This window comes from Nasonia vitripennis, chromosome 1, assembly GCF_009193385.2.
Source record: "Nasonia vitripennis strain AsymCx chromosome 1, Nvit_psr_1.1, whole genome shotgun sequence".
Lineage (NCBI taxonomy): Eukaryota > Metazoa > Arthropoda > Insecta > Hymenoptera > Pteromalidae > Nasonia > Nasonia vitripennis.
In genome coordinates, this window is record NC_045757.1 from 2,201,821 (window position 1) to 2,227,713 (window position 25,893).

General features: G+C 35.7%; 10 protein-coding genes across 28 annotated transcripts; 6 read left to right on the plus strand and 4 right to left on the minus strand.

The window, feature by feature from the left end:
* Positions 1–77: 77 nt before the first annotated feature.
* On the minus strand, positions 78–1,967 carry LOC100122783 (N-acetylglucosaminyl-phosphatidylinositol de-N-acetylase). Its single transcript, XM_016990166.3, has 6 exons — positions 1,646–1,967; positions 1,010–1,355; positions 858–939; positions 590–786; positions 386–516; positions 78–315 (listed from the first exon to the last, which is right to left on the minus strand). The coding sequence occupies exons 2-6, from the start codon at positions 1,329–1,331 to the stop codon at positions 169–171; spliced, it is 879 nt and encodes a 292-aa protein (XP_016845655.1). The 5' UTR covers positions 1,332–1,355; positions 1,646–1,967; the 3' UTR covers positions 78–168.
* On the plus strand, positions 1,956–3,864 carry LOC100116309. Its single transcript, XM_001607075.6, has 4 exons — positions 1,956–2,859; positions 2,948–3,135; positions 3,234–3,399; positions 3,485–3,864. The coding sequence occupies exons 1-4, from the start codon at positions 2,785–2,787 to the stop codon at positions 3,533–3,535; spliced, it is 480 nt and encodes a 159-aa protein (XP_001607125.1). The 5' UTR covers positions 1,956–2,784; the 3' UTR covers positions 3,536–3,864.
* A 1,252-nt stretch (positions 3,865–5,116) lies between these two features.
* On the minus strand, positions 5,117–15,767 carry LOC100122792 (popeye domain-containing protein 3). Of its 17 annotated transcripts, XR_004226492.2 has the most exons (13): positions 14,704–14,822; positions 14,467–14,622; positions 13,192–13,429; positions 12,664–12,761; positions 12,200–12,586; positions 11,760–12,121; positions 11,525–11,682; positions 11,330–11,432; positions 11,114–11,254; positions 10,441–10,627; positions 9,796–9,992; positions 8,464–8,493; positions 7,549–7,711 (listed from the first exon to the last, which is right to left on the minus strand). XR_004226492.2 is itself a non-coding variant. In XM_032602244.1 (12 exons), exons 5-12 carry the CDS (start codon positions 12,474–12,476, stop codon positions 7,644–7,646), a joined length of 1,326 nt encoding a protein of 441 aa, XP_032458135.1. In that variant the 5' UTR covers positions 12,477–12,573; positions 12,664–12,761; positions 13,192–13,429; positions 14,467–14,622; positions 14,704–14,824; the 3' UTR covers positions 5,117–7,643. The 17 variants fall into 17 exon arrangements, 15 of the variants coding, with proteins under 15 accessions (XP_032458135.1, XP_031777718.1, XP_032458134.1 ...); XM_032602244.1 differs by lacking the exon at positions 9,796–9,992 and having other exon boundaries at positions 5,117–7,711; positions 12,200–12,573; positions 14,704–14,824; XM_031921858.2 differs by lacking the exon at positions 9,796–9,992 and having other exon boundaries at positions 5,117–7,711; positions 14,704–14,824.
* Positions 15,768–16,617: 850 nt separating this feature from the next.
* On the plus strand, positions 16,618–18,548 carry LOC103315529. Its single transcript, XM_008204925.4, has 3 exons — positions 16,618–16,972; positions 17,226–17,990; positions 18,290–18,548. Exons 2-3 carry the CDS (start codon positions 17,760–17,762, stop codon positions 18,386–18,388), a joined length of 330 nt encoding a protein of 109 aa, XP_008203147.1. The 5' UTR covers positions 16,618–16,972; positions 17,226–17,759; the 3' UTR covers positions 18,389–18,548.
* Positions 18,549–18,716: 168 nt separating this feature from the next.
* Positions 18,717–19,127, minus strand: LOC100116387 (histone H4). The gene has a single exon (XM_001607149.4). The coding sequence runs from the start codon at positions 19,076–19,078 to the stop codon at positions 18,767–18,769; it is 312 nt and encodes a 103-aa protein (XP_001607199.1). The 5' UTR covers positions 19,079–19,127; the 3' UTR covers positions 18,717–18,766.
* Positions 19,128–19,182: 55 nt separating this feature from the next.
* Positions 19,183–19,795, plus strand: LOC100122816 (histone H3). Its single transcript, XM_003425487.4, has one exon. It carries the CDS (start codon positions 19,330–19,332, stop codon positions 19,738–19,740), a length of 411 nt encoding a protein of 136 aa, XP_003425535.1. The 5' UTR covers positions 19,183–19,329; the 3' UTR covers positions 19,741–19,795.
* A 378-nt stretch (positions 19,796–20,173) lies between these two features.
* On the plus strand, positions 20,174–21,826 carry LOC100122841 (histone H2A). Its single transcript, XM_001606397.6, has one exon. It carries the CDS (start codon positions 21,048–21,050, stop codon positions 21,441–21,443), a length of 396 nt encoding a protein of 131 aa, XP_001606447.1. The 5' UTR covers positions 20,174–21,047; the 3' UTR covers positions 21,444–21,826.
* LOC100122829 (histone H2B) lies at positions 20,353–21,948 on the minus strand. Its single transcript, XM_001607141.5, has one exon. It carries the CDS (start codon positions 20,784–20,786, stop codon positions 20,412–20,414), a length of 375 nt encoding a protein of 124 aa, XP_001607191.1. The 5' UTR covers positions 20,787–21,948; the 3' UTR covers positions 20,353–20,411.
* On the plus strand, positions 21,883–24,038 carry LOC100122852. 2 transcript variants are annotated; one of them, XM_001606407.6, is made up of 5 exons: positions 21,883–22,104; positions 22,623–22,859; positions 22,961–23,149; positions 23,219–23,354; positions 23,436–24,038. In XM_001606407.6, exons 2-5 carry the CDS (start codon positions 22,637–22,639, stop codon positions 23,572–23,574), a joined length of 687 nt encoding a protein of 228 aa, XP_001606457.2. In that variant the 5' UTR covers positions 21,883–22,104; positions 22,623–22,636; the 3' UTR covers positions 23,575–24,038. The 2 variants fall into 2 exon arrangements, with proteins under 2 accessions (XP_001606457.2, XP_008202843.1); XM_008204621.3 differs by lacking the exon at positions 21,883–22,104 and adding an exon at positions 22,256–22,529.
* Positions 24,039–24,258: 220 nt separating this feature from the next.
* Positions 24,259–25,891, plus strand: LOC100122860 (mitochondrial inner membrane protease ATP23 homolog). Of its 2 annotated transcripts, XM_008204625.4 has the most exons (6): positions 24,259–24,413; positions 24,498–24,708; positions 25,019–25,064; positions 25,132–25,213; positions 25,285–25,509; positions 25,589–25,891. In XM_008204625.4, exons 2-6 carry the CDS (start codon positions 24,510–24,512, stop codon positions 25,790–25,792), a joined length of 756 nt encoding a protein of 251 aa, XP_008202847.1. In that variant the 5' UTR covers positions 24,259–24,413; positions 24,498–24,509; the 3' UTR covers positions 25,793–25,891. The 2 variants fall into 2 exon arrangements, with proteins under 2 accessions (XP_008202847.1, XP_032458143.1); XM_032602252.1 differs by having other exon boundaries at positions 24,259–24,708.
* The last annotated feature ends 2 nt before the right edge of the window (positions 25,892–25,893 follow it).

Here is a 25,893-nt window from a genome sequence, read left to right on the forward strand (position 1 = left end):
ACCGATTGATTTACTATAAATACCGTCAATATTATAGTGCTATTGAAAATAAACTGTATAAACTGTAGCTAGCGTTATTAAATTTGAAAGATTTTTTTATTTTTTGTTTTGGTAAAATTTTTTTTTCATATATACAATTTGAATAATTCAACATACATCTGTACAGTTTCAGTCATCAAAATCGTCGAATTGAAGATCTAACTCGAGATCAAGCATATTGACTTCCTGGAGGGTATTGATTAAAGTGTATCGAGAAAACATCATATACAATTTGCGAAACCACACGTACTGCGATACATGCGCTTTCATTGCATCCTAAAAATTAAAAAAACATTTAAAAAATGTATCTAAGAATTCAAGAAGTAGTGTGAATAGTAGTACTCACGCGAATGTAGGGTCGTTGTTGATACGTGATCAGGTACCAATACGATGCAGACAGCATGCTTATGGGCAGATCTAACAGTTGTGTATACTTCCGGAACATATTTACAGATTCAAGTGTGTACAATTTACAATCTGAAACCAATTTTTACCGTGTACTTTAAACACCTTTTTTTGTTAAGAAGATCTATATAAATGTGATGCTTACACGGAGGTACTTTTTTTTCTATACACAATGAAGCAATTGCATAAAAAAGAGAAATATGGTTTCTATGTCTGCTGACACCATGCTTATCAAACGTAACCACAGCATCAATTTTATAAGTTTCTATATGTTGCAGAACACTTTCAGCAACCACTTTTTCTGGCCATTGCACCTTTGGATCATCAGGTAATTCTGTACACCTATCAATTTAATCTCATTAGGAACATTTAAGCTTCTTTTTAATAACTAGATAAGTGTAATCTTCACTTACATCACAATAGTTATATTGGCTTCAGGGATACCCAGTCTCTTTGCACATGCCCACAGCTCATCTTTTCTCTGCTTGTCTCCACCTTTCAGAAATATTTGACTTTTGCAATAGATTGTTTTACTAAAACTTTGATCACAATTATTTTTACTTACCCATAGTCAAGCAAAGAAGATAAATCTGACTAGCGCTAGATTGAGTTATCCAATAAATCATTGGTCCAAAAAACATGACTTCATCATCAGGATGCGCAGTGACTAACAGCAGCCTACTGGGTGGACCAGGCAACTGCCAGGCTTTCTGATCTACTCTTTTGAATAGAGCATAAAGGAATAGGCAAACGCAGATATAAGCCGTAACAGCTATCAGAAGTTGCCATGATATTTCTGTTATGTACCACCACCACCAGGTGATGACATCCTTCACCACTTCGGTGGCATACTCATTGATCGAGTCTAAACTAACTACAGTAGACATGACTTTTGCTAAGAAGCTCTACGCCTGTGAAATATTAAAATTTTGATTAGTATTCAAGCATTTAAGATTTCTTATTTGCAAGCATATGAAGCAACAGGTATAAGAACACCAAAATCAGTCATCTGTTCACGTCACTTCTTTGCTCTACCATTGCTTACAAAGTAGGTGGTAACAAAGTAAATTATTGTCAACAAAACATGACACAACTTTACAAGAACTAAATTAAAACTAATCGTCGACCAAGTGAAAAATGTACTAGCAACTAATCTATCACTTCCGAACGTGAAAATAAAATCAAGGACGTCGGGATTTACCTCCTAGTTTGGCAACTAAGCACTACACCCCAACTACGAGGCCGAATTATCTTGGAACGAGAGGTGCGGCTGTCACGTAAACTCGAAGCAGTCCTGCAGTCCAGCCATTGTTGCACCTGACACTTCGACGATAAGCCGATCTTGAAAGTCTCACGTCGACGGAAACATGTAGCCGAACTGCTCCATTTTTCTCTTCGGAGTAACGCACAGAACCTTGTTATTGTGCTCGCTTCATAAGGTTAGGATTCGCACCATCGCGATCTCTTGATATGCACTCGCAGCTGGCACTGCTGGCATATTGCGTCAAGAAAGTTAGGTCGAAAGTTTGTGTACATGTCAGTAGAGGCTTTTGTGTGGTGCGAAAATCATTACCTCCGGAGGGCTGATAACCCAAAGAGAAAGAAAAAATAATCACCTCTTTTCTCTATAATATACTCTACTTCTCGTTTCACCTTGGTTTCACCGGATGATATATGTATTTTGTTTGCAATTTAAATATCGTTTCCGGGTTTTAGAAAAATAATTGTTAATTTTTGCGAAGGACAAGAATTTCAAAGACAAGTTTTCCACAAGACTGCGAGAAAAAATAAATCAGCGAATTGAAAACATCGAGCAGGAAACTTGATGCACAGCTGGCTTTCAAAATAAAAATGTAAAGAAATACGAGTGTTGATATTTCATACTTTTTTTATAGTATATTGTTCTGTCTCTATTTGAATATTAAGGTTGGGTTCTATATACACCCGCGCGCGCTATGTATCAAGCAGCCGCAACACGTTATCAACATTCAACCGGGAAACGTCAGTATGGTTGGGTCTTCTGTTCTATTATTTTATTTCTTAGCATGATGCGATTGTTGTGCTCCAGACCAGTAGTGTGCTTCATAACAGAGAAATAATATACAAAACCATTCATGTTTTGTAACTGAAAAAGCGTTCGTCTATAACTATCAGCGATATGACAAGATTTTTTTTTTATCAATTTGTGAACCGAAACGAAGCAACTCCAATATCAGCTGGTCTTTGAGCTCTCAAGACTCGCGAAGCCGATATACGTCGGTCTGACAAACACTTGCAACTCACTTAAATAATTTACTTAGTTGATAAGCAATTCAACGCTTAATACCACTCATTGTTCAAATGTCGACGAACCATCAATTGCTGATACGCCCGGAGTCGTTGTCAGAATCAGCACTTGTTGAGATCCTGAAAAGCGTAAGTTTTAGGTTATCGCAAGTGTATACAAACAATACTTGTTCTTCTGAAATCGTTTATGACATTGCACTGTGCTATTATATTTCAGAGGTGCATAGAATTGCCAAACGCGAAGAATCTGAAAAAGTTGGATTTGATAGAGATGTACAGGAGAGTTGTGCTGCCAATGCCCCAAAGACGATACAATGGGACAAAGCACTTGGGAAAAAAACTCAACGATCTCAGAATAAGCAGGGGAATTTCTATCGCTACAGAAGAAGAACAGGCTTTGTATGAGTAAGTACTTTTATTTTACTCCAATGTGATTGTCAGCATTATAATTGTTGAACTGTCCTGATTAATCTTGTATCATTTGAATTTTGTAAAATCTTTAGGTCTATTGTATCTAGTCAAAGCGAATCATCCACAAAGTCAGATCATAGGAAAATAAGATTAGCTAATGAAGACATATCGCCAAAAAAAATATGTCTTACCAATTCTTCCGATGAAAGAAATAATCCATTAGAGAATGGTTTAAAACGTAAATGTAATGATAAAGAGGTAAGTCAAAGTTTCAGTATTTCAATAAACATAAGTAATTTGATTTCTGATAGATATACGTTGAAGATAAATATATTAATTTCAGACTACAACACCGATAGAAGGCAAAAAGCGCCAGAAAATTAGTTGGCCATAACTTAAATTAAAACTTTTTTTACAAAAATAACTTTGGTCCTATGTATAGATTTTAAATTCAAACCTACTGTTTTTATGGTTTTTATACTGAAGATTCTGAAAGCCCATTAGAGGAAAAGTTACATTTGATTATGTAAAAAAAAGTTATAACAGCGAGTGAGCAAGTAATTTTCATTAATTTAAGCTTGCATTTTGGAACAATACATATGTAAAACGTAATTCTAATTGACTTTGTCTGTTATATTCTGACAGTTATGTTAAGTTTGCTAAACAATGAAATTTATTTAGACATGATTTCAAAACACATACAATACGAAATTTTTAAATAAATCAATGCGTTTTACTTCAAAACAATGCTGGCACCAGTTTGCAGAAAAACGGGAGTAATTTCCGTATCTCTCATCCTCATAGCAATATGTAACATTATTGCCTCTCCATCATCCAGTTTGTAGTGAGAAAAGCAATAGTTAGTTCTTGGATTCATTCTCTTACACTCAGGTTCTTGGTCTTCCTCCACGTTAATCCTATCCTACGGAGTCATTGCGGGGGCTAGAGAGTATATTTTTACTATTTTTTTACAAAAAACCGATCTACTGTTTTTATGATTTTTACAAATAAAATCTCGTATTCAAAGTTTAAACTTTTGACTTTGATGCAATAGCTTTCTTTGGCAAACATTTTTTTCTATACTAAAACATAGTAAAGTTTATGGTTTTTAGTAAAATATCATTTCATAATTAAATCCTGCAATTCAGACTTGTGGTTTGTTAGTAATTTTCATCTCGTAAAATTTTTGCATACCAATGAAATTTTTGTGTCAGGTACAAAATTTCATTTTTACATAAAAATATGATTTACTATGGTATAAAAGTATAAAATAAATTTAATGTTTCCGCTTTTATCAGTTTAATATCGATGTAGTTATATAATTAATCTATACTATTCAAAAGTCTATATGTATTATAATAAGTAAAATAAATATAAAAATGAAACTGGAACACTTCTATACGATTGTTTTAAATAATTTAACGATATGTAGTAATAAATGCTTTTAGAAGAAGTAATTATACTTGAATCACGGCGTTGAAAATAATCTGCGGTGTCGTTTTTTTAATTTTATTATTTTATATTTCGGAATGAAAAATAAGAAAATTATGTAAGTATAACTTATACTAAAGGCTAAAGCACAATGTAACACTTAATAGCATAGTCATGCTGTATAAAGAGCGTCGAGTGCGATGAGATATGTACAGAGTACATACTTTATTAAAAGGGGTCTAAAAGTCAACAAAGAATCCAAATATCGTGCTGCAATAATACTGACCCATTTACTGCATATAATTGAAAAAAATTCAAATGCATGAGTTTGATCAGATAGTGAATAGATCTATACTCATTTATGATTTGATTTATTCAAATGCTATTTAGCTACAAAGGTATTCAAGTATGAATGTTTTTATCACTTGTTGTATAACAAAAAATAATAAGTCGATAATATTTTGGAGCAAAATTTGAATTTTTTATTGACTTAGATTCCCATAAAGAAAAATAAACAATAATGTAGCCATGATAAACCAAGCGATTGAAACAAAAAAGTTTTATTATTATGTTAGAGAGAAATTTTTCACATAAAAGAAGCGCGTGCAAAGTTTTATGGCATGTCTGTCGTAAGCTAAACAATCCCATGTCTTTGCAGGCCATAGAGTTTTACAAAGTATATCCATAAGACTAGCTAAGTCGACAAGAGCTTTTAGATGTATTATTTATATAAGGGAGATCTATAGCCAATAAGCAGCATATCAGTGATCAGTTTTGTTCATTTGAAATACAAAAGTATTGTATTCAATTTTGTTTTCTTATGCTTCCTAATGAATAATAGGAAATTTGTATGAAAAATTATAAAAATTGGCAGATTAGTCAAAACTTGATTAGAGACCCCCTTAAGAAGAAAAAATCGAACAAATATGGTCTTTTGTGGTGATAAAAATGTTGTCTTGTAACATCTACAATATCTTTCATATATGTATATAATTATATAGCAATATATACAAACAAACATATAAGAAAACGAAATTGCGTCACAAAAAGAAAGCATAAGACAATTTAATAAATATATATATGTACAAATGTAAGCATTTGAAGATTCTCTGACTAGAGTTAATTCTTACCACCACAAAAATTCATATTGACATTTTTTGGAGGAGCGGCGACTACGTAAACGGTTGAAAGCTGATAAATAAAGGCACTGTTTTTAATAAATTTATTGAAAGTTTGTTTAGCGCTTCTAGTTTCCAGGCATGCCAAGCCGCTGCTGCTAAAATCAAAATAGACTTACTCCACTGAAACCTTTCGTCAACACTTCACATTGACATTGATTATATTACCTTTTCGACGAATGAAAAATCTGCATTTTATTCGCTACATATGACGCTCTTGATATTTACAATAAAATATATTATATATATGTACATACAACAATATATCAAAATTTAAATGGTTTTTGTGCAACAGTCACTGAACAAGGGTCGAAAGTAACTCTTCAGGTGAGATTCAGTCAACATCTAAGTCTGAGATGAATTTCAGTGGAGGAAATCTTGTAGGTATTATTAACGAATAATATAATGTAATGATTTTCAAAATAACTAGCATTTAACAGACGTCGAATATGTTTGCCGATTTTCGAACCCAAAACCGAGTTTAACTTTGGACTTTATATTGGGCTACTTTAACACATTACTGAGTATCTTTATAATAATATTCTATCCCATGTAGAAGTTTTGTGTTTGCTTTTTTCTTTTTTTATACAAAGGTCGTTAAAGATACATATAACTCTCTGCTTAAACTTCTAATTACTTACAACAATAATTATAGTATTATTTATTTAGTAATAAAAACAATATCACCTTGGGAATGTTTAAGTTTTCCAAATAACTTAAAGAGCTATCTATGTCAAATAAGTTTAAGCACCCAGTTATATATAATTCACAAAAATTTAACATAAATAAAAATTATCCATCACAAACTAGTTTTAAAGACACTTAACTCCGCTTAATCAATTTATGCAAGTGTATCTGCGAGGTTAATGTCTCTTAATATTTCTTCTCAGTTATAGTTTTATAATATAGTGAAATACACGTGTAAATTCACCTTACAGCGATGAATTCACATAACAATCACATACGATCAATTGAGAGAATGTTCAACTGCATTCGCTCGCAAACTCTTATTTTTTTCCAGCGAATTACTAGCTTTCGCTTTCAGTCACTTTTAAATGGCCATTGATACATTAAATTTTTTCTAACTGCAACTCATCGTACAAATAATTCAAAGACATATTATGTTAAGTCGCAATTATACATACAGAAATTTTGCATATTGACAATGCTAAGTCATTAACTCTTACGCGTGAATATGAGCAAATCAAAATATAAATTGCAGAAAAATTAATATTTCCAATTACTGATAATGTGTAAGCTTTTGTTTTTTTATAAAAATATATCGAAATATATTATTTCATTATTTCCATACGATAAATACCTGTATAAAAATAATAAAATTTTCTTTAAATTAGTAAGTATGAAAACGAGAGATCACGAGTTTCAAATAACTATCAATTAAAACTACATATTAAGAACTATTAAAGCTTTTTAGATTAAACATACAGTATTTCTTTTGATAAATTACTTTAAAGTACTGTTGATACTTTTTCAATAATGATTATCAAAATTCAATATTTTTATATAAATGTTTCACAAATACATTTTGAATGAGGTTTTAGTGAACATCGATACGAACAATATCATTTTGAAAACGAACCTTCAAAATATCGTCTCATTAAATTATTTATACGATGATATATTTCCGATTCCTCGTACTCATGAAACGATTGTTTGGTACGCACAAAACATTGCACTGGGTTTTCACGCTACAAGTTCTTTCTCTCATCCTTGACTATAACTTATACAATGTGTATGAACAGTTCAAGCACAACACGATTTCTTTAATTTTTTTTTCTATTTTTTCGTTATTGACTCGTGAAGGATATACTTTTTCTCTGGAATGCATTTATATGTATGAGTATCTAGATGATTTTCCTTTGCTTTAGAGCCTTAGACAGGCGTCTCGTGATCAGTCTCTTCAATCCTCCCTAAGCGCCAAGCATTTGGATCTCCCGAAGCTGCAAATATGAACGAATTATTTTACAAGCGGATTTATCAAATCAGAAAACTTCTATGATTTAAGTTAATGATTTTATGAAGAACTTGATAGACCTTTCGAATTTCGTAAAACGCATAATACTTTTGCTTTTGAGATTTTTTTCAAATTAACGATCAAATGTATAGCAACTGCTTTAAATAATAGTAACTTTTTGCTAGAACATCAAAGAGCTTTGCTCAAGGGGAAGTAGCATGCAGCTTTCGTAAGGAAATAGTTTTTCATGCAATGTGATCATCAGGTAAGTCAAATCTAAAACTGGACTTTAATGTTTCAAAAAGTGCTTGTATTATAATGGCCAATTCTACTTGCACATGAATAATTAATATTTATGTATACATAATTAATTGAACATATACTAGAATATATCTGTGATCTTTATAGGAAACAATTACCATTTATATAATATAATCGTGAAGCAAATCATTACAAAAAATGAATCAAATTATTTATTAAATACCTGCAATACTTTTGAATAGTGTCATAATGCTCAAGTATTTTTTATACAGAACAATCTAAAACATTATCTTATTTTGACTGACCCATGTGTACTGTGTGTATAATAGAGTGACTGTATTTGAGATTTTTCTTTCGTTATTCCTGCATCAGAGTATTTTTTTTTTAAAGAATCGAATTTAGTATGAACTTCACAAATGATCATGCTGATATAATGTCGATGATTATTAGTTTGATTGATTTCTCTATTAAACTTACCACAATAATAATATTTTATCCTAGGTAAACCTGAGTACAAAAAAGAAATGTTTATCAGTAGTGTAGCTTTAGTAGCCCGATGATCGTTATAATTTTACATTGCCTTATGCAGTATTATATAATTATTTAATCAAAGTCAATAAATAGACGCTTCTATGATTTATTACTTCTTTTTATTTTCATGAAAAATCAGCAATATAGCTTGTTAATTTAATTTTTTATACATCAATAAATATCAATATAAAATATTATTCCTTTAGGTAATCATTTTCGTTGTTTTGAGTGTCTGTGTGACATGTTGTATACATATCTTACCTTACAAAAAAAAAATGTTTATAAAACGTCGTAAGCAATATATATCTGAGTTGCGAACGTAAAGCGCCAAAACTCTACTCATTGACTTTTGCGTTAAAAATAATGGTAACAATAAGAATGAACTAATTAAAAAAAGCTTTATTTAGATATATTTGATTGCAATGGTATCGTTTGAATAAGTCTTTTTGCAAAAATAAAACATAAAGACATTAAATATCACAATGTTATACTCTTTGATAAATTTATCAAAAAATATCAATATATATTGCAAGCGGAATGGTCAGAAAATAAATTTTTATCGCAGCGCACCATGTGCATAAATATATGCAGCATAAGTTAGCAAAATTAAAATTCATTGCATCTTCGTTATATACGCTTATTCTCGAAACATAAACCAGTAACGAGTACCTCCAAACTGTACTTAAAACACACCGAGTTAAGATTCGTTTAATTAATAAATAAAATGCATCTTTATATAATTATAAAAATTAGTCGTTAAAAGTCACAACAACACATTTCCATGATAAGCTTACTCTTACTATACTGACAGACGAAAAACTTTTCGAACTATTTACAAAATAACGTTACAGACTAGACTTTGATGTCGACAAAAAACGTACCCGAAAGTCTCAATTTTCTCTAGATTAATTCCAAGGCACCGGTTTTATTGTCACACAATTTTTTTTCGCCAAAAAATTGAACAACTTAAATCTTTACCTCAAAACTTTAGCAATCAATGGAAAGTGTCGTAAACACGTATACAAATTACAAATATATCATAGCGATCACCGCTTATTAAACACACCAATGCACACACATACAGGGCGTTGGTGCACGCGTCACGACAATCCGGTTAAAACGTAAGTTAAGACTCACCTTCGTCGACGAATTTACTCTCGTGCATCATCGCCGAGACACGACAACTAAGTACCTATATCTTATAAACTTATTTCTCTCTTTAGCTTTTTCTCCCACTCTCTTTTCAGGATTGCTTTGTTTTTTTACATACGTACGTACTTCTTATATGTCTCTCCTGCCGCGGCCAGTCGATTGTTTTGATAATTTGGCGTGCGGTTACCGGAAGGAGCGGACGTTGTTACATACGGGCGGATACGGAAGGAGTGTACGACTAGTAGGCGACTGTAGGTCGGGATGACGATGCAGGGCGTTGCTCAGGACGTCGGCGCTCGAGTACAGCAGCGGCACTCGCTCCTCTGCGGAACGGGTTTGTCGGAGGACGAGCAAACAAGAAACAAAAACAAACGAAAGAACAGGTGCGAAAATTATATTAATGACAAATAAAAGAGGCGCTATATAATTTTGCGTGCACACACCCATTAACACAGAGTTGTTGCTCGACATGTCTACATACTAATTTTTACACGTGACTTAAGGTGCACTCGTTGCGCGTGTGCGGATGAGCATAAACTTTATTACTCCTACATTCAGTTGTATTTTCACATGCACTCAACAACGCGGCACATACAGTTTACGAAATATATACATAAATTTTGAGTAAGAAAATTTTGAAAAATAAAGCACCAAAAGGTAGAGCCACATAGGATGACAGAAATTTGGTGAGTATCGATTGATAACTTTCACACATGCGACCAGTGCATGCAACAATTAAATTCGAAGATTCGAATTTATCATTATTCTTACCTTGCAGCTGACGGCTTATGAGGGCGGTGATGCCTTGGCTGTCGTTGGTCTTCTTCACAACGAACATTTTGGCGTCAAGCTCGGTGTCGTGACTTAAACCGATCACCTGGCCGTTCTGTTGCTGCTGCTGCTGTTGTTGCTGCTGCAAAAGCTGCTGACTGCTCGCCGCCGCCATGGTCTCGCTCACCTGCCAAGTTAATATAAGAAAAATTAGGTAATTTTCACAAGTAAAACAATTGCATATAAATTTGACCTTGCGAAGATCGGGAACATATTTTTTTAATGATGGCATAGAAGCGTTTATGTTATTTTTTATTCATGCAAAAGTGTGATAAAAAATGAGGTGACATTGTATTTAAGTTTGATACATACATTAATGACGATTTCAGTTTGACTAATTGAGATTATTGTCACACAAGCTTTGGGAAAAGTGTAAGTAAAAGAATTCACACCACACGTAATCCTATCAAAATATATCTTACATGAGCTTACGTCGGGAGAAAACATAAACGAAGATATATTATTCGGCTCAGCGATGATCGAATTAACTTTAGCCTCAAACGACAAAAAATATACATCTAAGAATATTTCAACGTATTTACATGTACACCATCTACAGCGTTCTCAAACTCAAGATACATAGATATTTCTAATCTCATAGTTTCAAGCTCACCTGCATAAGTTTTTTCACAACGTCTCTGCCGAGAATGTGATCGAAGACTGCTTGGAGAAACTGATCGCTTATTATGCTTAATTTTAATTTATCCCGGTGCCAAAGTAAAACTCTCGACTCTTCCATGGCGGTAATCGATACCTTTAAAACGTCATTCAATGAATCAAACTGTTGTTCTTTTTATCGAATTCTATCTAAAGAATATTATCATCTTACCTGGAAAAATTCATCAGTAGAAACACCGAACCACTCCGGCGAATCTAAAAACTGATGTGGAAAGACTATGTGCAGTGCTTTTCCGTTTTGGGATACCACCAATCTGTTATGAGCGATAGGTGCAATTAGTTACTACTTATTATTCCCGTGGCAATTGGCTTATTACGATTGACTCATCCAGACTGATATACTTACTTTCCTGAAAGTACCAAGGATAGCGAATCGACCTTGGTAACTTTTTCTTGCGCGTAAACTTCTTGATATTTGAGCTGCCTGATAATTTTCATACAGCTTAACACTTTCTTGAACTGGTGTCGAGATACCCGTAGTGGCTGAAAGACTGCAACGTACACCTAGAAAAGGGAAAAATCAAGATGACAAATGTCCATCTTAGGGAAGAAAATAGTTCTGTCAAAGATGAGAGGTATACCTCCTCAATCTCCTTGGAGAACTTGACCGGCCTCAGCCGGTAGAGGAGCGTGCAGACGTGTACGAAATTGATCACGACAAAGAGGGCGTTCCAGAGCGCGGCGTCGAGCCAGCAGACGATCGTCCAGGCCCAGAGCGCAAGGAAGGCACAGCCGACGAGCAGGGTGCACCTCAGATAGAGGACGCCGTGCAGGCCGCTCGGGGCCAGGTGCGACAGCAGGAAGAAGGCGTTCGCCAATTGGAAGTAGATGTGGTTAACGTAGATACCTTGATAAGGCTGGCAAGTGAGAGCTCCGTTCAGAAAGGCTGGAGGCACTATTGGCAAGTTAGGATCGGCGGATTCGATCACCGACAGGCGTGAATCTGCAAGTAAAACAGGATCGAAGTCTATTCTGCATTATAGGCAAAACGTGTCGGAAGATACAGTGATCGAATACTCACCGACTTTGCTAGTGGTAGCGGCGGTCAGATTCTTGCACTCGGTGGTGCTCGGGGCCGGTGGCGGCAGCGTGACTTCCGGTGGCGACTGGAGCATCTGCTGACTGTCCTGTTGGCTGCCGGTATCAACAGCAGTGGAGGCCGCGGTGGCGATGGCGACGACAAAGAAGCCGGCATCGCGGGAGCAGCACCAACATAAGAGGGAGAGAAACAAAAGGGAGCAGCAGCTGACCCCGCTGCCTCGGTCTCGGCCTCTTATATGGTCGAAGCAGATCCACATCCCCGCATCACCAACTGCGTTTTTGAGTTTGTTGGCTCTCTCTCAAGCTCTGGCAGTTGTCTTCAAAACTGAACTCGGCTCTTGTCCTTGCCCTATCCTTTGGTAAAACACTGTAATTAGAAAATTTGTTACTTTATTTATGACATTGGTAAAAGTTTGACGTACAAGTGAAAAGTACAGCTACTACCTTAATCTTTGATTAAGATCTCACATCACTTATCCCAAGCAGCAGATGGTGATCTTTAAGCTAAGGCACCCTAAAAATCTTCCAATAATTTCTGAATCCTGGAAAAATATTTGTTATTACTAGAAGTGTTACAACAGTTGCTGGAAGAACTCAATTGTTCCTTTTGTCTACAAAGAATAAGATTTTCATAATAGCATTTGTGGCAAAAAATATTACTGCAGCATTGAATAACAAATGCCTTGAAAATCATAAAAACAGACAAGAGACATAAGACTTTTTCAGTATAAGGCTGTGCAGAGTGCAAGCATTTATTACACTTAATGATAGAGTACAAATCTTAGATGACTCACCAGTCTTTTTCATCTTATCTGTTTTTATTTCTTGTCGGCATAAAATAAACGATAAGCTAAATCAATTCGTACAAATTATTGATAAATAATTGTGAAAATATATATTTTTGTGAAATAATATCCATGAATCATGAAAATATTTAGTGATATTTTAGAAAATTAAGAAGAAGGAACTAACTTTTATAACGGGAGAAATCCTCTTGCAGACAGATCTGTCTTATCATAATAGTGTAAGTGTCACTTCATGGCACTTTCAGCAGTTGCACAGATAACACAATATCTTGTCTTTACAATGCCTCAATGGTATTCAAGACATAAGTTCCTTTGATAGTAGTTGCTAGCATCTCTCCACTTCTCAATGTGTCCACTGTTAATGAATCTGAAGACCAGCTTCTTCTCAGTCACTCACTGTAGGCCTAAAAAAGAATTGTCCCGGTATAGCAGTTGTCTGTTGTAACCTCATGCGAGCAAGTGGGAGGATGCCTCTAACTTTCAAACGCCCACGAGGAGAAGTGATTTGCATGAGGAGAGAAAGCCAGCCATATAGAGCAAAACAATTTAACTCCAGTGCTGGTGTCAATTAACATTACAATGCATGAATGAAAATGACACAATAGCCTAGATTTAGAGAAGTAATTAACACCAAGCACTGTAAGGACTTGATTTGATTGCAATCAATATCACTTAATTACTTTTCGAAATCTTCAATTATATAGCACCGAAGACATCAATGATGGTGCACATGAATGTTTGATACTTTGCATACGACATGATAGCCTAGATATCCCAATAGCCAATTCAGGTCATAAAAGCCAATCTCATTAGTACAGCTGTGATCATTCGCGAATCCTACTTCCAATAGTTACTTCACCCACACATGCACACACACACCTGCACAATTTCCACAGCCACTCCAAAACAGCAGCGATCAAACAAAAACCAATTTCTGCATCAATAAAACTACACAATACTCATAACGAGACGCCGCATCGTGCAAAAACTGCGTATTCAGGCAGCAGAATCCAATCAATTAATCACAACAAGATAGAAACGTATACGAAATTTGGTTGAACCCAAAAAAAACAGGGTCGCAAGAGAGAGCCAGTCCACTCCAGGAACGTCCGGATCAGCTCTCTCTCGAGAGAATCTCTCTTTCTCTTTCCCCGCGAGATTGGATTGAATCGGGAAAAAAAAAGGACTCGAAGCCCACTCGACAGAGCAAGAGCGAGAGAGAGAGAGAGGGAGAGAGAGAGTGTAAAATCGATGCGCGGCGAACTCTGCTCTCCCTCTTCCAAAGTGCATACTATACCTATATATAATATCGCAGAGCACAAGTAGTTTATACACACTTGTATTACCGCGCACTCACGATCCTCACAAAGCGCGACCTTCTCCTCGTGTTAGCGGGTAAGTGATATCCCGTACGTTCAAAGGATTCATTTGAGCTGTATACCTTTTCGGAAAAGCTGGTAGAGAATGAAAGATATAAGAAAGAGCTGCCGATGGGGATCCGCACTGCACGCACGCACACTGGCGTCTGCCGACTGAGTAATCGCGCCGCTCTTCCGTCTCGCTCCCACCACCCCCCGGCACTTTGAGTCGATTGATACTGCGCGAAAAAAGGCCGACGGAAATTTTTCTCGGTCCCTGTACGCTTAGTTATTGTTGTTGTATAATTTAATACACTTACGCGTTGTCACCGGGTCAGAAATTCTCGACGTACGCTTCCTCGAACGGAATAAAGTGACGTCCGCTAGCTGCGTTATTAACGCGAGTATAGCTGCGAAGCTGCTGCTGGGCACTATAATATCCACCACCCGCAAGACGCCGCGCGCGCGCACGCGTCTCTCTCTCTCTCTCTCTCTCTCTCTCTCTCTCTCTTTCTCTGACTCAACTCTTCGTATATGACGTTTATGTCGCGTGTGTATATATATATATATATTGCGTACGCGACTGTATATATAGATATAATAGGCATACATATACCTATATAACCATTGGATGTTGCGTATATAGGTATACACGGGTGCGCTGACGTTTGTTGTCGTTGACGTTGGAGGGGGGTACCTACACTGCGCGCAAGTGCAGCGACGCGAATTTTTGTAGGTACGCTCTTGATGCGGTTTTTGTGCGAGGTCTTTTGGAGAGGTTTTCGAGGAGATGGCGCATAATGGCCTTTTCTCGCGAATCCGCTATATTTATACGCGTCTAATTGCGAATTTTCAGCTTTTTTCTTTCGAGCAGACGTACGCAGTTATATACCTGTATATTATTATGTTCGCTCGTTAAGGACACGAGAGAGTGTAATTCAATGAATTATTTCGATGTGAATACGTTTTTTTAAATGAATTTCAGGAATTTCAGAATTCACACTACTATTATTATTCTTATTATTATTATATATATATTACTATTTTTAATTAAAAAATATATTCTCTTTCTCTCTTGACAAATGGTACGCACATGACAGCAATCGATGTTTACATCAGTTTTTAGTCATCATCGTCGTCGTCCAGCTTGAAATCCTTGCACAGCTGAAAAGAGATACATAACAGACGTTTGAAAATCCACCTAAAAATCGATTCCAACAACAATCGTCAACGAATTTTCTCACCACGCAAGCTTCAACCTCCTTGTTATCCTTTGACCGAACGGCCTCCTCTATGAGATGACCACATTCCCAAAGCACAACTTGGACAATTCGGGGTGTTCTCCCAGCAGGTCAGCCAGAACCGCTTCGAAATTCTGCGAATCGCGCATTTAATCGTCCGAGTATGAATTAAAAGGATTACTCACTCTTTTCTCTTCTGAAGATTCCTCGCTCTCGTCGGCTCTGAGCGTCGCTATTTCCGTGAACAGTACGAGGAACGCCAGTGCGAATGCGAATCGCGAGCTATAATAGTTTTTAAATTCGTTGAAATATTACTAAAAACAAAAACACCAGTCGCGGTCGAGCTTCTTATTTGCCTCGTATCTCGCTTACACGTGTAAATTGATGTGACGCCCGTTCGAGGAAGTAACTATATAGTGCAGGAATAAGCAGTAGCTTTATTTTTCTTTCCTCGAATAACTGCAACGCTAACTTTATACGAGCAAACAAAATCACGACAATAGTTTTTACTACGTCGCTTATTTTCACCGCAGAAACTCTCCTGCATAGGCGAGAGCTCGATTTTTTTTTTTTTTTTGCTAACCGCTTGAATATGGGTTATACAGTAGCGATTGCGCAAAAATAGGAAGGTAGACCATTGTGCGCAGCGTATTAGCAACCCTGCAGTGTACACCCACCCACACACGGCTTCGACAATGCATCGCGAGATCGAATCAGCGAAGCACTCAACCGCGTCCGGCTATAATTGGATTATTTACGTCCGCACTTGCAATAGAGACGATCTACGTGACGGAAGCTCGGATCGAATGCGATTAAGCTCTCTAGAACATTGATCGTTCGATGGCGAGTGATAAATCGCGTAATGCCGCGATCTATTGCTCTATAGTAAAATTAATACTTCTGATTTTCATTTCCAAAAGGATCGTCGAGTCTCGCCTTACACGTTACTTCGGCGTAACAATATATTGAGCAATTTTTACGCGTAATGACCAGAGAAGCAAATATAGTGATCTTATTCAGAGTGATCGATCACTATATATCTCAGCCTTGAATTGAACACGACGCCAATCTGTTATCTCGGTGCATTTGCACATTATTTTCAAAACTCGTCCACTCTAATGACTCTTTGAAACGCATCATTGTGTTCGGATTCTTTCTGTATAAATAGTCGAGCTTTCTTGGCTTTTCAATGCGTTTCTTGGGAACACACGAAAACATGTTCACTCGCTACACTTTACTTTTTTTCGCGATAGTGCTGCTCTCCGTGTTCCTGATGGTCAGGACACAGGAAGTAACTTTGGCTGACCAGCCTGGAGCCAATGAAGATCAGCAGTCATCAGTCGCCGCGGTAAGAAATATTAATTTTTATACTAATTTTAGTTATTACGTTTGAAAATAATATTTCGTGATAGGAAATATATGTCATGTTTACTAAATTCTCTATATGATTTCAACAATAACGTGTACGTTGTACTATGATGTTAAAATGCTTTAATTTTTTTCGACGAAAAATAATGCAAATCATTCTGAATAGTTGTTTCTGATTAAATTAAGTAACGGAACAAGAAATCTTCATTTACATTCTATAATTATATTTATAGGAAGATGGCGAACTGAAAGCTCAAAATCGCTTTTTCTTTTGGCCAATTATGTCAAGTCCGACCAGGTATCCGGACATCTACATCAACAACGGATTTAATAACACCATAAATTAATCGATTTTCTAATAAGTTAAATAAATGCTTAAATAAAATCGACTGTATACATAATTACATTTCTACGAAAATAGTGCAAAGATCTATCTTGTTATAAAATGGTGATAAAATAAACATCTTTTGTTTATCTAAATTTTTTTTATCACACGTCTTTTTTGTGATATACATTATTTATACATATAACCTTTTAAATTACTTTGCTGCTCAATCAAATATTTTCATTGACATCAAAATTATGCCACATGTTTGAATTTTAACTATACCTCATATTGCAATAGGTATTGTTTCGATTCGAGCCTATAGCTTCAATTCCAATATCTATGTTTATATATTTCAAACGAATTTCGAAATAGCCGTTTACTAAGTATTGTTCTTTGCTTATACCCTTGAGATGAAAAACCTTCGGTCGCACTTGTGCAAATGTATATACCAACATACTCGCGATATGGTGCATTCGATGGGAAAATCATTCGAATTGTCAAGTTCGTTTTAAATCATCTCAAGATGTTCTCTCGCTATTTCCTCGCTTTCTGCGTCGTCGCGCTTTTGGCTGTCGCTGTTACCGCCAAAGCTATCGAGGAAACCACAACCGAACAAGCCGAGCAAGTGACGGAACAGCCGGAGTCCACCACGACCGTGAAACCCAGCAAGGTATGCAAAATATATGGTTTTCCTGTATTCTTACATTTTCAAGTAGGTATATGTGAAACGTAAAAAGTACTAGCAATTTATCGTAATTATTCGAAACTTTTGAAGAACGTTAAAATGCTGTACAACTATTTTTATCCAATATCTGTACAATTCATTTTGAATTATTGTTCTTCGCAGTCGTGGAATCTTAATTTTTTAATTTAACCATTCATATTTTTTCAAAAGTCGAAATAAGAATTCGTTTATTACTTTGTTTAGTCGGTTTTATTCATGTATTGACTCAAATTTTTTGTTTGCAGAGATTTTGGGATTACGTACTTGGTGTATGGAAATATAGTCCAATTGGTTTTGCCACTCACAAACTGATCGAGTTAAATAATAAGAAACAGCAAGAATAAATATCGCGTCACAAATGAAGCTTGCATATCATTTTAAATAATTTATTTAAGCTAGTTTTTGCGAAATACGATTATTATTCTTCAGTGCGACTTCCATAAAGTACGAATTTATAAATAATCTATAGTTTAATAAATGTACTCACTACAATCTTAAATTAAATCAGTTATTTATTTTTTCACATTCATGGTATATATTATCATACCTGTATCAGATATACTTATACCCATCCTACAAGAGGGTGGTTAAACCGCATCTAAACTGCAATATTTAATTATAAAAAGATAAGGTATTTAAATAATTATGATCCAACGTTCAAATTATATGGTGGCCCTGAAAAGGGCCGATTGGTTTGAGTTATGAAAAAAAGGGTCAATGATTTAACCGCCAAATCCGTAGAGGGTTCGGCCTTGTCTCTTCAGAGCGTAGACAACATCCATGGCGGTGACTGTCTTCCTCTTGGCGTGCTCGGTATAAGTGACAGCGTCACGGATCACGTTCTCAAGGAAGACCTTGAGGACTCCGCGTGTTTCCTCGTAGATGAGTCCGGAGATACGCTTAACACCACCACGTCTGGCCAGACGGCGGATGGCGGGCTTGGTGATGCCCTGGATGTTGTCACGCAATACTTTGCGATGACGCTTGGCTCCTCCTTTTCCCAGGCCTTTACCTCCCTTTCCACGTCCAGTCATCTTGTTTTAGTGCAGGAGAGTCGTTCACAGAGCTACGAGACACGACGATCTGATGGCATTTTTTGGAGGCCGGGGCCCTATTTATAGACCAGCAGCTGAAGTTCCCCTTCCAAGCATCTAGCTACACAGAGCTTCCCCTTCTACTGCTCTTTAGAACAGCTGCGTCTCGAGAGGGCATAAATATAGCCGCACGCGTACGCCTAGTATCATTTTCGTCTCGTCAGTCAAACGTTACGAATCTCTGCACTGCGATGGCGCGTACCAAGCAGACCGCTCGCAAGTCTACTGGAGGAAAGGCTCCCCGCAAACAGCTCGCCACCAAGGCCGCTCGCAAGAGCGCCCCTGCGACCGGCGGAGTGAAGAAGCCCCATCGCTACAGGCCTGGCACCGTGGCTCTTCGCGAGATCCGTCGCTACCAGAAGAGCACGGAGCTCCTGATCCGCAAACTGCCCTTCCAGCGCCTTGTGCGCGAAATCGCTCAGGACTTCAAGACCGACCTGCGATTCCAAAGTTCAGCCGTGATGGCCCTGCAGGAGGCTAGCGAGGCCTACCTTGTCGGTCTCTTCGAGGACACCAACCTCTGCGCCATTCATGCCAAGCGCGTTACCATCATGCCTAAGGATATCCAGCTGGCGAGACGTATTCGTGGGGAACGTGCTTAATTAATTTCTATTTTCTATTATTACCCTTTATAACAATCGGCCCTTTTTAGGGCCACCAGAAAATATTTACGTAGTAACAAATATTGTACATAAATCCCTAAAATGACTTGTAGTCAATTGTCCCAAATCACTAGCGTATCAAATGATATTACTTACCCTTCTACTGTATGCAGCTACATAACAATGATTTCACAATTACACTCGACTATTTAAAGAATTTTTTTTTAAATATAATTAATTTATAATGTGATCTATATATATCTACTTATAGGCATTGTAAGTAGTACTCCGTTTTGAGACTCACCTCCGCGCGAACTTATTACTCTCTTCGAGCCTGAATTAACTGTAAGAAAATTACAAGTTTATAATATCCAAAATACAGCCTTAGAAGCTTAGAACTAGCTATCTATCTATATGGTGTTTTCGTAATATCAAGCTTTATTTGTTGCACTCAGTTGAACTTTAAATTAAGATTATATAGATTCTAAGAATTTTCTCTAAAAACCTACTATTTATTGTACAAAAATTTAGTTTTTTATCATTAGTACACAGAGTACTATATATATATATTTTGTAGTAAATTATTAAATAGGATGTTTATACGTTGGAATATTTTGTTGGCCCTGAAAAGGGCCGATTGTTTAAATTGTCAAATGAGCATCGTTTCCAATTTACTTGGAGCTGGTGTACTTGGTGACGGCTTTGGTGCCTTCACTGACAGCGTGCTTGGCCAGTTCACCGGGGAGCAGGAGCCGAACGGCCGTCTGAATCTCCCGGGAGGTGATTGTCGATCTCTTGTTGTAATGGGCCAGACGCGAAGCCTCGGCGGCGATGCGCTCGAAGATGTCGTTTACAAAGCTGTTCATGATACTCATGGCCTTGCTGGAGACTCCGGTGTCGGGATGGACCTGCTTCAGCACCTTGTAGATGTAGATGGCGTAGCTCTCCTTCCTCCTCTTCTTGTGCTTCTTCTTGTCACCCTTGGTGATGTTTTTAACGGCCTTGCCGGCTTTCTTGACTGCCTTTCCGCTTGCTTTAGGAGCCATGGCGACAATGGTATTCGGTGTACGGACGTAGACTGAATGGTGTCGGGACACGTATGTCGGCGCTCTTTTATTTGGGCCGCCGCAGCTGCGCCGATCCGTTCATCTGTCGCGCTCCCCCTCTACTCCGCGAACGAGCACAATGGCTGGCTCGGCGCAGGGCCACCGGAGAGCATAAAACAGTAGCTCCTGCCTGCAAGAGTCAACAGATACACGAGCTTCGTCTGCTTAGCAAGTTGTACCTTATTCTCCCTATAACTCATCATGTCTGGACGCGGCAAAGGTGGTGGCAAAATCAAGGGCAAGTCAAAGACCCGCTCCAACAGGGCTGGACTCCAGTTCCCCGTCGGACGTATCCATCGTCTGCTGAGGAAGGGCAACTATGCCGAGCGAGTGGGCGCCGGTGCTCCGGTCTACCTGGCCGCCGTCATGGAGTACTTGGCCGCTGAGGTCCTCGAGTTGGCTGGCAACGCCGCTCGCGACAACAAGAAGACGAGAATCATTCCTCGTCACCTCCAGTTGGCCATCCGCAACGACGAAGAGCTGAACAAACTTCTTTCCGGAGTCACCATTGCCCAGGGTGGTGTCTTGCCTAATATCCAGGCTGTTCTTCTCCCAAAGAAGACCGAAACAAAGAAAAGCAATTCTCAAGAATATTAGAATTGTTGAAAAATAATTCTACACATGTTACACAACCGGCCCTTTTCAGGGCCATCAAATTTTTTTCAAACGTAAAGCAACTACTTAATAATTCATCGATTTGATAATTAATATTAATTAATTTGCGCAATATTCCCATCCTTAAAATCAAAAATACCTTGACCATCACCATACTTATATGAAAATAACATTGCACAATACACCAACGATGTAATAAGTACATAACGATCAACAAATGTAAAACAATATCAAAACTATATACTATAATTAACAAGAATATCAACAGTTTATCCAAAAATAATAAAGATTTCGCAATTCTGGCATCATGTAAATGTTATCAATAATATTTAAAATTTGAATATTGTATTTAAATAACCGATAAAAAAGAATGACGGTCACTGTTTGAAACTTGACCGGAATCTACGGTCACTAATGGTCACCTTGCCATTTGTCAGTTACGTACGCGTTGATTGTGAAAATAAGGAAGACTTCAGATGTCAGTTAAGTACCTATATAGGAAGAGAAATGTAAATATTTATACCTGCGGGGCTGTGGATTTTTAAGACGGAAACAAATTAGTGTAAGGAGCATTAGCACTTCTTATCCAACGCAGATATTATTGCCGTTACTTCGCATAATTTATTTAAATTCTTATAACCAGGTAACTTATTTACATTCAACATATTTCATAATTTGCAGTGTATATACTTTCCCGTTATTTCTAAAGTTTTTTTTTCCATAAATTATTTATTTGAACGTTACACGCATAGATATTCTTTTTAATTATTCACTTGCTTTAACCACTGCATATAAGTATGTATTTAATGATACTTGGATAAAGAAAAACATATGATGGCTCTTATAATACTGTCATATTCAAACAAATGTAAAATCAAATTTAACCATTGTCTTAATGATTCGCTTTATTAACATAAAAGAATTTATAGCCTTTACAAAATCCAATAGCTTATTGAATATAGTGTGAAGCAAACTGAAACGCGTCAAAAACTTTATTTTAGGTTATAATTTAATTATCCTACTTTTGTTTGTGTATATTGTGAATAACATGTGGGTTTTTATTTCAATGTAAATCATCTTAAACGTTAAATCTGATCATAAATATTAAAGCTGATCTGCAGTTTCTAAATGCATTAATACCCATATAATTATATCTTTCAGATTTCCTGACAACCATGTCTGATACTTTCCAAAGATGTACAATACTCGCAACATTTTTTTTATCTTTATTTTGTGGGAGTTTAGTCTGCACATCGCTAGTCACAAATCACTGGATTGAATCTAAACCATGGCGAGATAAAAATCCCTTAGACAGTTCTGGTCGAGTGTATTTTGGACTTTTACATGGAAAAAAAGAACTGAATGTAGCATTTGGATGGCGACCATATGATATCACTGGTACTATGAATTTTCTAATTCAAATAAAATGATCTTTTAGAATTTAAGCTTGTTACACCCAATGTTAGTTTATAATTCTTATTAATTGTGTGACATTAAAGTTTCAGAAATGATTGACAAAAACCCAGAGTTGATGTCATGGAGCCTTTGGTGCGCTACTCTTGCATCAACATCACTTGCTCTATTGTGTGCAGGACTTGCTGGATTTTTAGCTATCGCTAATGCCGTCACTACTCCTTCGATAAAAATCTTTGCTCTGCCGGGTATTTATTTGACAAATATAAGCGCATGTAAGTATACAAGAGTGAATTAATTATTATGAATAAAAAGACAAAATAATTACCATTCTTTTTTTGCAGTTATTATGTGTGTTATCAGTATATCTACATGGTTAACACAATTCTACACTAAGTTGTATGATAATGTATTGCCAAAGGAAGATTTGGAAAATTATTGGATGAGTAAGGGGGCTACTACATTAGGTTATTCTTTTTGGTAATTAAGGATTCATTTTTTATAATGTAAATTGAAAAGTTAACAACTATTATTGAAAATATCTTTCTTATCATTTTTCAGGCTTATTATTGTAGCTGGTGTATGTCACCTTATTAATATCCTATTGATAAAATGGAGCACAAGTCGAACTGTCAAACAACATGAGAATCCCTTCAGCTCTTTGGAGGAGAAATCTGTTGGTGCCATAATGTTATACTAAATGTGCAAGCCAATTTTTATAATATTTTGACCAGGGATATCCGTCCAGTTATCCGTCCAATTTTGGAGCTTTTTTACTCTTGCCGATGCACTTTTGTGCTTTAGAAATTAAAGAAGACTAACTCGTAAATGAGCGAGCATAGTTAGAAGAACCTCATATTTAGTATTGATATTACATAATATATAAGTTATTATACTGTAATTTTCCACTATTTATCTCAAAGTTATCCCACAAGTACTTTTTTAGAATAATTTTTATAAATATTTACTATACATATCAATTTCAAATTCAAAAAAGATAATGAAATCATAGCACACAGGATAGTATGTGATCAAGTTTGAACTAAATTATAATGCTGAATGTTCAAACACTTTATTAATTTGTTCAATTAAATCCTGCCACAATTTTGGAATGTACATAATACATATCATTTTTTACAATAAAATTTTTATACATTAAAAGAATTGTATTTTTTTCAAAACATTTTTTAGCATTGATTTTTAAAACTAATATTTTTTGTTTAATTTAAGTACTCCATTCTTATTTGACTAAAATTAAAGAAATATCTATTATGCGTGTGTGTGTGTGTGTCTGTTCATCTATAATTGCATACTTTTCAAAAAAGGGTAGAGCATGAGACGCAATCATAAAAGAGCTTTCATATAATTGGCTAAACCTTACACTTTTGCTGCATGTGATTCCAACCTAACCTAAGTTACTTTCTTATCTGAGCTAAGTTCGGTCATTTTATGGCGTTTGTAATCTTGTTAAATTATTAACTGAATTTTAGATATAAAAGAACTTCCGTAAAAGAATAGGTTGAAAATTTTCAATAAAATGTTTGTATAAACTATTTCTGTTATAATATTTAGTTATCCTTATTAAAACACTGTTTATAGTAATTTAATCATTTACATACTTAGTTGTTATAAAACATGAATAATGATAATAAAAACGATTCTGAGAGTAACCCTGTAAAAACTGGAGTTGACTGGGAATATAGCGATTTGTATCCTGAAAGAAGAGGAAACAAACATGAAAAGTCCTGGTTTAGAACAATGCTTGGTCTTGATGGCAAAGAAGATTTAGATAAAATAAAATGTGAAAGAAATGTATATTGGTGTCTAAGAAATAGTATGTCTAATTTGAAATTAATTTGCATTTTAATCATAGAGCAATGATCTTATATACATGTTATACAATTTACTTGAGAAATTATTATTAAAATTATTTAAATAAGCAAATTGAGTAAAAATTGAGATATTATGTAAATCAATTTTTTTGTACATAGTATGATGGACCTAGTATTATTTCTCTATTTATTTAATATGATGCATTTTTTAATCTTGATTTTGTAACACATAGTTTAAAAGAGATCACTGTATCAAAAACTTGTAATAAATGGTGTAAAATTAAGAATTAATTTTTTTGTACATTATTTTAGGTCCATTGGTTAAAATAATGTTGGGAGCTTTGAAATCCTCTGGTTGGTAAGTTCTTAAAATGCATCTTATAGGTATTAAATAGGTAATTGAAAAATATTCTGTTTTATTTCAGTGAATTTGACTTTCGGAGACATATATCATGTGAAGTATGTGATAGTAAAGTTAGTGGTGGATATGATCCAGTACTTAATCAGGTAAGGTTTTAAGACAAAAGACCATCAGAGAGAGATTATTTAATATATACACCATATATTTTTGCATGTAGGTAGTTATATGCCAAAATGTTGCTAAAAGAAAAGGCTACGTACAATCAGTTTTAACACACGAATTGATTCACATGTTTGATTACTGCAAGAATGATTTGGATTTTAAAAATATATATCATTTAGCTTGTACTGAAGTACGAGCAGCTAATCTTGCACACTGTAGCTTTTTGAGTGCATGGACTTATGGAACCGCTTCCCCAAGAAATATAAAGGAACGTCACAAGGTAATGCATATGAATATGAATAATTATAAATAAAACATACCTAAATATATTATACTATTAAAAAATAATTTTCTTTTAGGAATGTGTACGACAAAAGGCTCTTACATCAGTATTAGCCTTAAAAAATGTAACTAAAGATGAAGCTTTAGAAGCTATTAACAAAGTATTTCCAAAATGTTATGATGATTTAGAACCTATTGGAAGGCGCTGTCGAAGAAACTCCCCAGAATTTAATTTGGCATTAACTGAAGCACCTCTTTATGGTTATGAATATAGAATATGAATTATAAATGTCAATACTGTACATATATCTGTATATTTTAATAAGATAAAATAGTAGATAAAAGTGGTGTAAAAAAATTGAAATAAAATATTAACTAAATT

Bases quoted from the DNA above. Each gene is read 5' to 3' on its own strand.
- LOC100122841 (XM_001606397.6), top strand. From the start codon at position 21,048: ATGTCTGGACGCGGCAAAGGTGGTGGCAAAATCAAGGGCAAGTCAAAG.
- LOC100122829 (XM_001607141.5), bottom strand. From the start codon at position 20,786: ATGGCTCCTAAAGCAAGCGGAAAGGCAGTCAAGAAAGCCGGCAAGGCC.
- LOC100122792 (XM_016990167.3), bottom strand. From the start codon at position 12,476: ATGTGGATCTGCTTCGACCATATAAGAGGCCGAGACCGAGGCAGCGGG. The intron at 12,122-12,199 runs GTGAGTATTCGA...TTTTACTTGCAG, and splicing joins CGCTACCACTAGCAAAGTCG to ATTCACGCCTGTCGGTGATC. The intron at 11,683-11,759 runs GTATACCTCTCA...TCCCTTTTCTAG, and splicing joins TCTCCAAGGAGATTGAGGAG to GTGTACGTTGCAGTCTTTCA.
- LOC100116309 (XM_001607075.6), top strand. From the start codon at position 2,785: ATGTCGACGAACCATCAATTGCTGATACGCCCGGAGTCGTTGTCAGAA. The intron at 3,136-3,233 runs GTAAGTACTTTT...TAAAATCTTTAG, and splicing joins GAAGAACAGGCTTTGTATGA to GTCTATTGTATCTAGTCAAA. The intron at 3,400-3,484 runs GTAAGTCAAAGT...TATTAATTTCAG, and splicing joins GTAAATGTAATGATAAAGAG to ACTACAACACCGATAGAAGG.
- LOC103315529 (XM_008204925.4), top strand. From the start codon at position 17,760: ATGTATATACCAACATACTCGCGATATGGTGCATTCGATGGGAAAATC. The intron at 17,991-18,289 runs GTATGCAAAATA...TTTTGTTTGCAG, and splicing joins CGACCGTGAAACCCAGCAAG to AGATTTTGGGATTACGTACT.
- LOC100122860 (XM_032602252.1), top strand. From the start codon at position 24,510: ATGAATAATGATAATAAAAACGATTCTGAGAGTAACCCTGTAAAAACT. The intron at 25,065-25,131 runs GTAAGTTCTTAA...GTTTTATTTCAG, and splicing joins GCTTTGAAATCCTCTGGTTG to TGAATTTGACTTTCGGAGAC. The intron at 25,510-25,588 runs GTAATGCATATG...ATTTTCTTTTAG, and splicing joins ATATAAAGGAACGTCACAAG to GAATGTGTACGACAAAAGGC.
- LOC100122816 (XM_003425487.4), top strand. From the start codon at position 19,330: ATGGCGCGTACCAAGCAGACCGCTCGCAAGTCTACTGGAGGAAAGGCT.
- LOC100122783 (XM_016990166.3), bottom strand. From the start codon at position 1,331: ATGTCTACTGTAGTTAGTTTAGACTCGATCAATGAGTATGCCACCGAA. The intron at 940-1,009 runs GTAAGTAAAAAT...TATTTCTGAAAG, and splicing joins TCTTCTTTGCTTGACTATGG to GTGGAGACAAGCAGAGAAAA. The intron at 316-385 runs GTGAGTACTACT...TTTAATTTTTAG, and splicing joins AACAACGACCCTACATTCGC to GATGCAATGAAAGCGCATGT.
- LOC100122852 (XM_001606407.6), top strand. From the start codon at position 22,637: ATGTCTGATACTTTCCAAAGATGTACAATACTCGCAACATTTTTTTTA. The intron at 22,860-22,960 runs GTACTATGAATT...GTGACATTAAAG, and splicing joins GCGACCATATGATATCACTG to TTTCAGAAATGATTGACAAA. The intron at 23,355-23,435 runs GTAATTAAGGAT...ATCATTTTTCAG, and splicing joins ACATTAGGTTATTCTTTTTG to GCTTATTATTGTAGCTGGTG.
- LOC100116387 (XM_001607149.4), bottom strand. From the start codon at position 19,078: ATGACTGGACGTGGAAAGGGAGGTAAAGGCCTGGGAAAAGGAGGAGCC.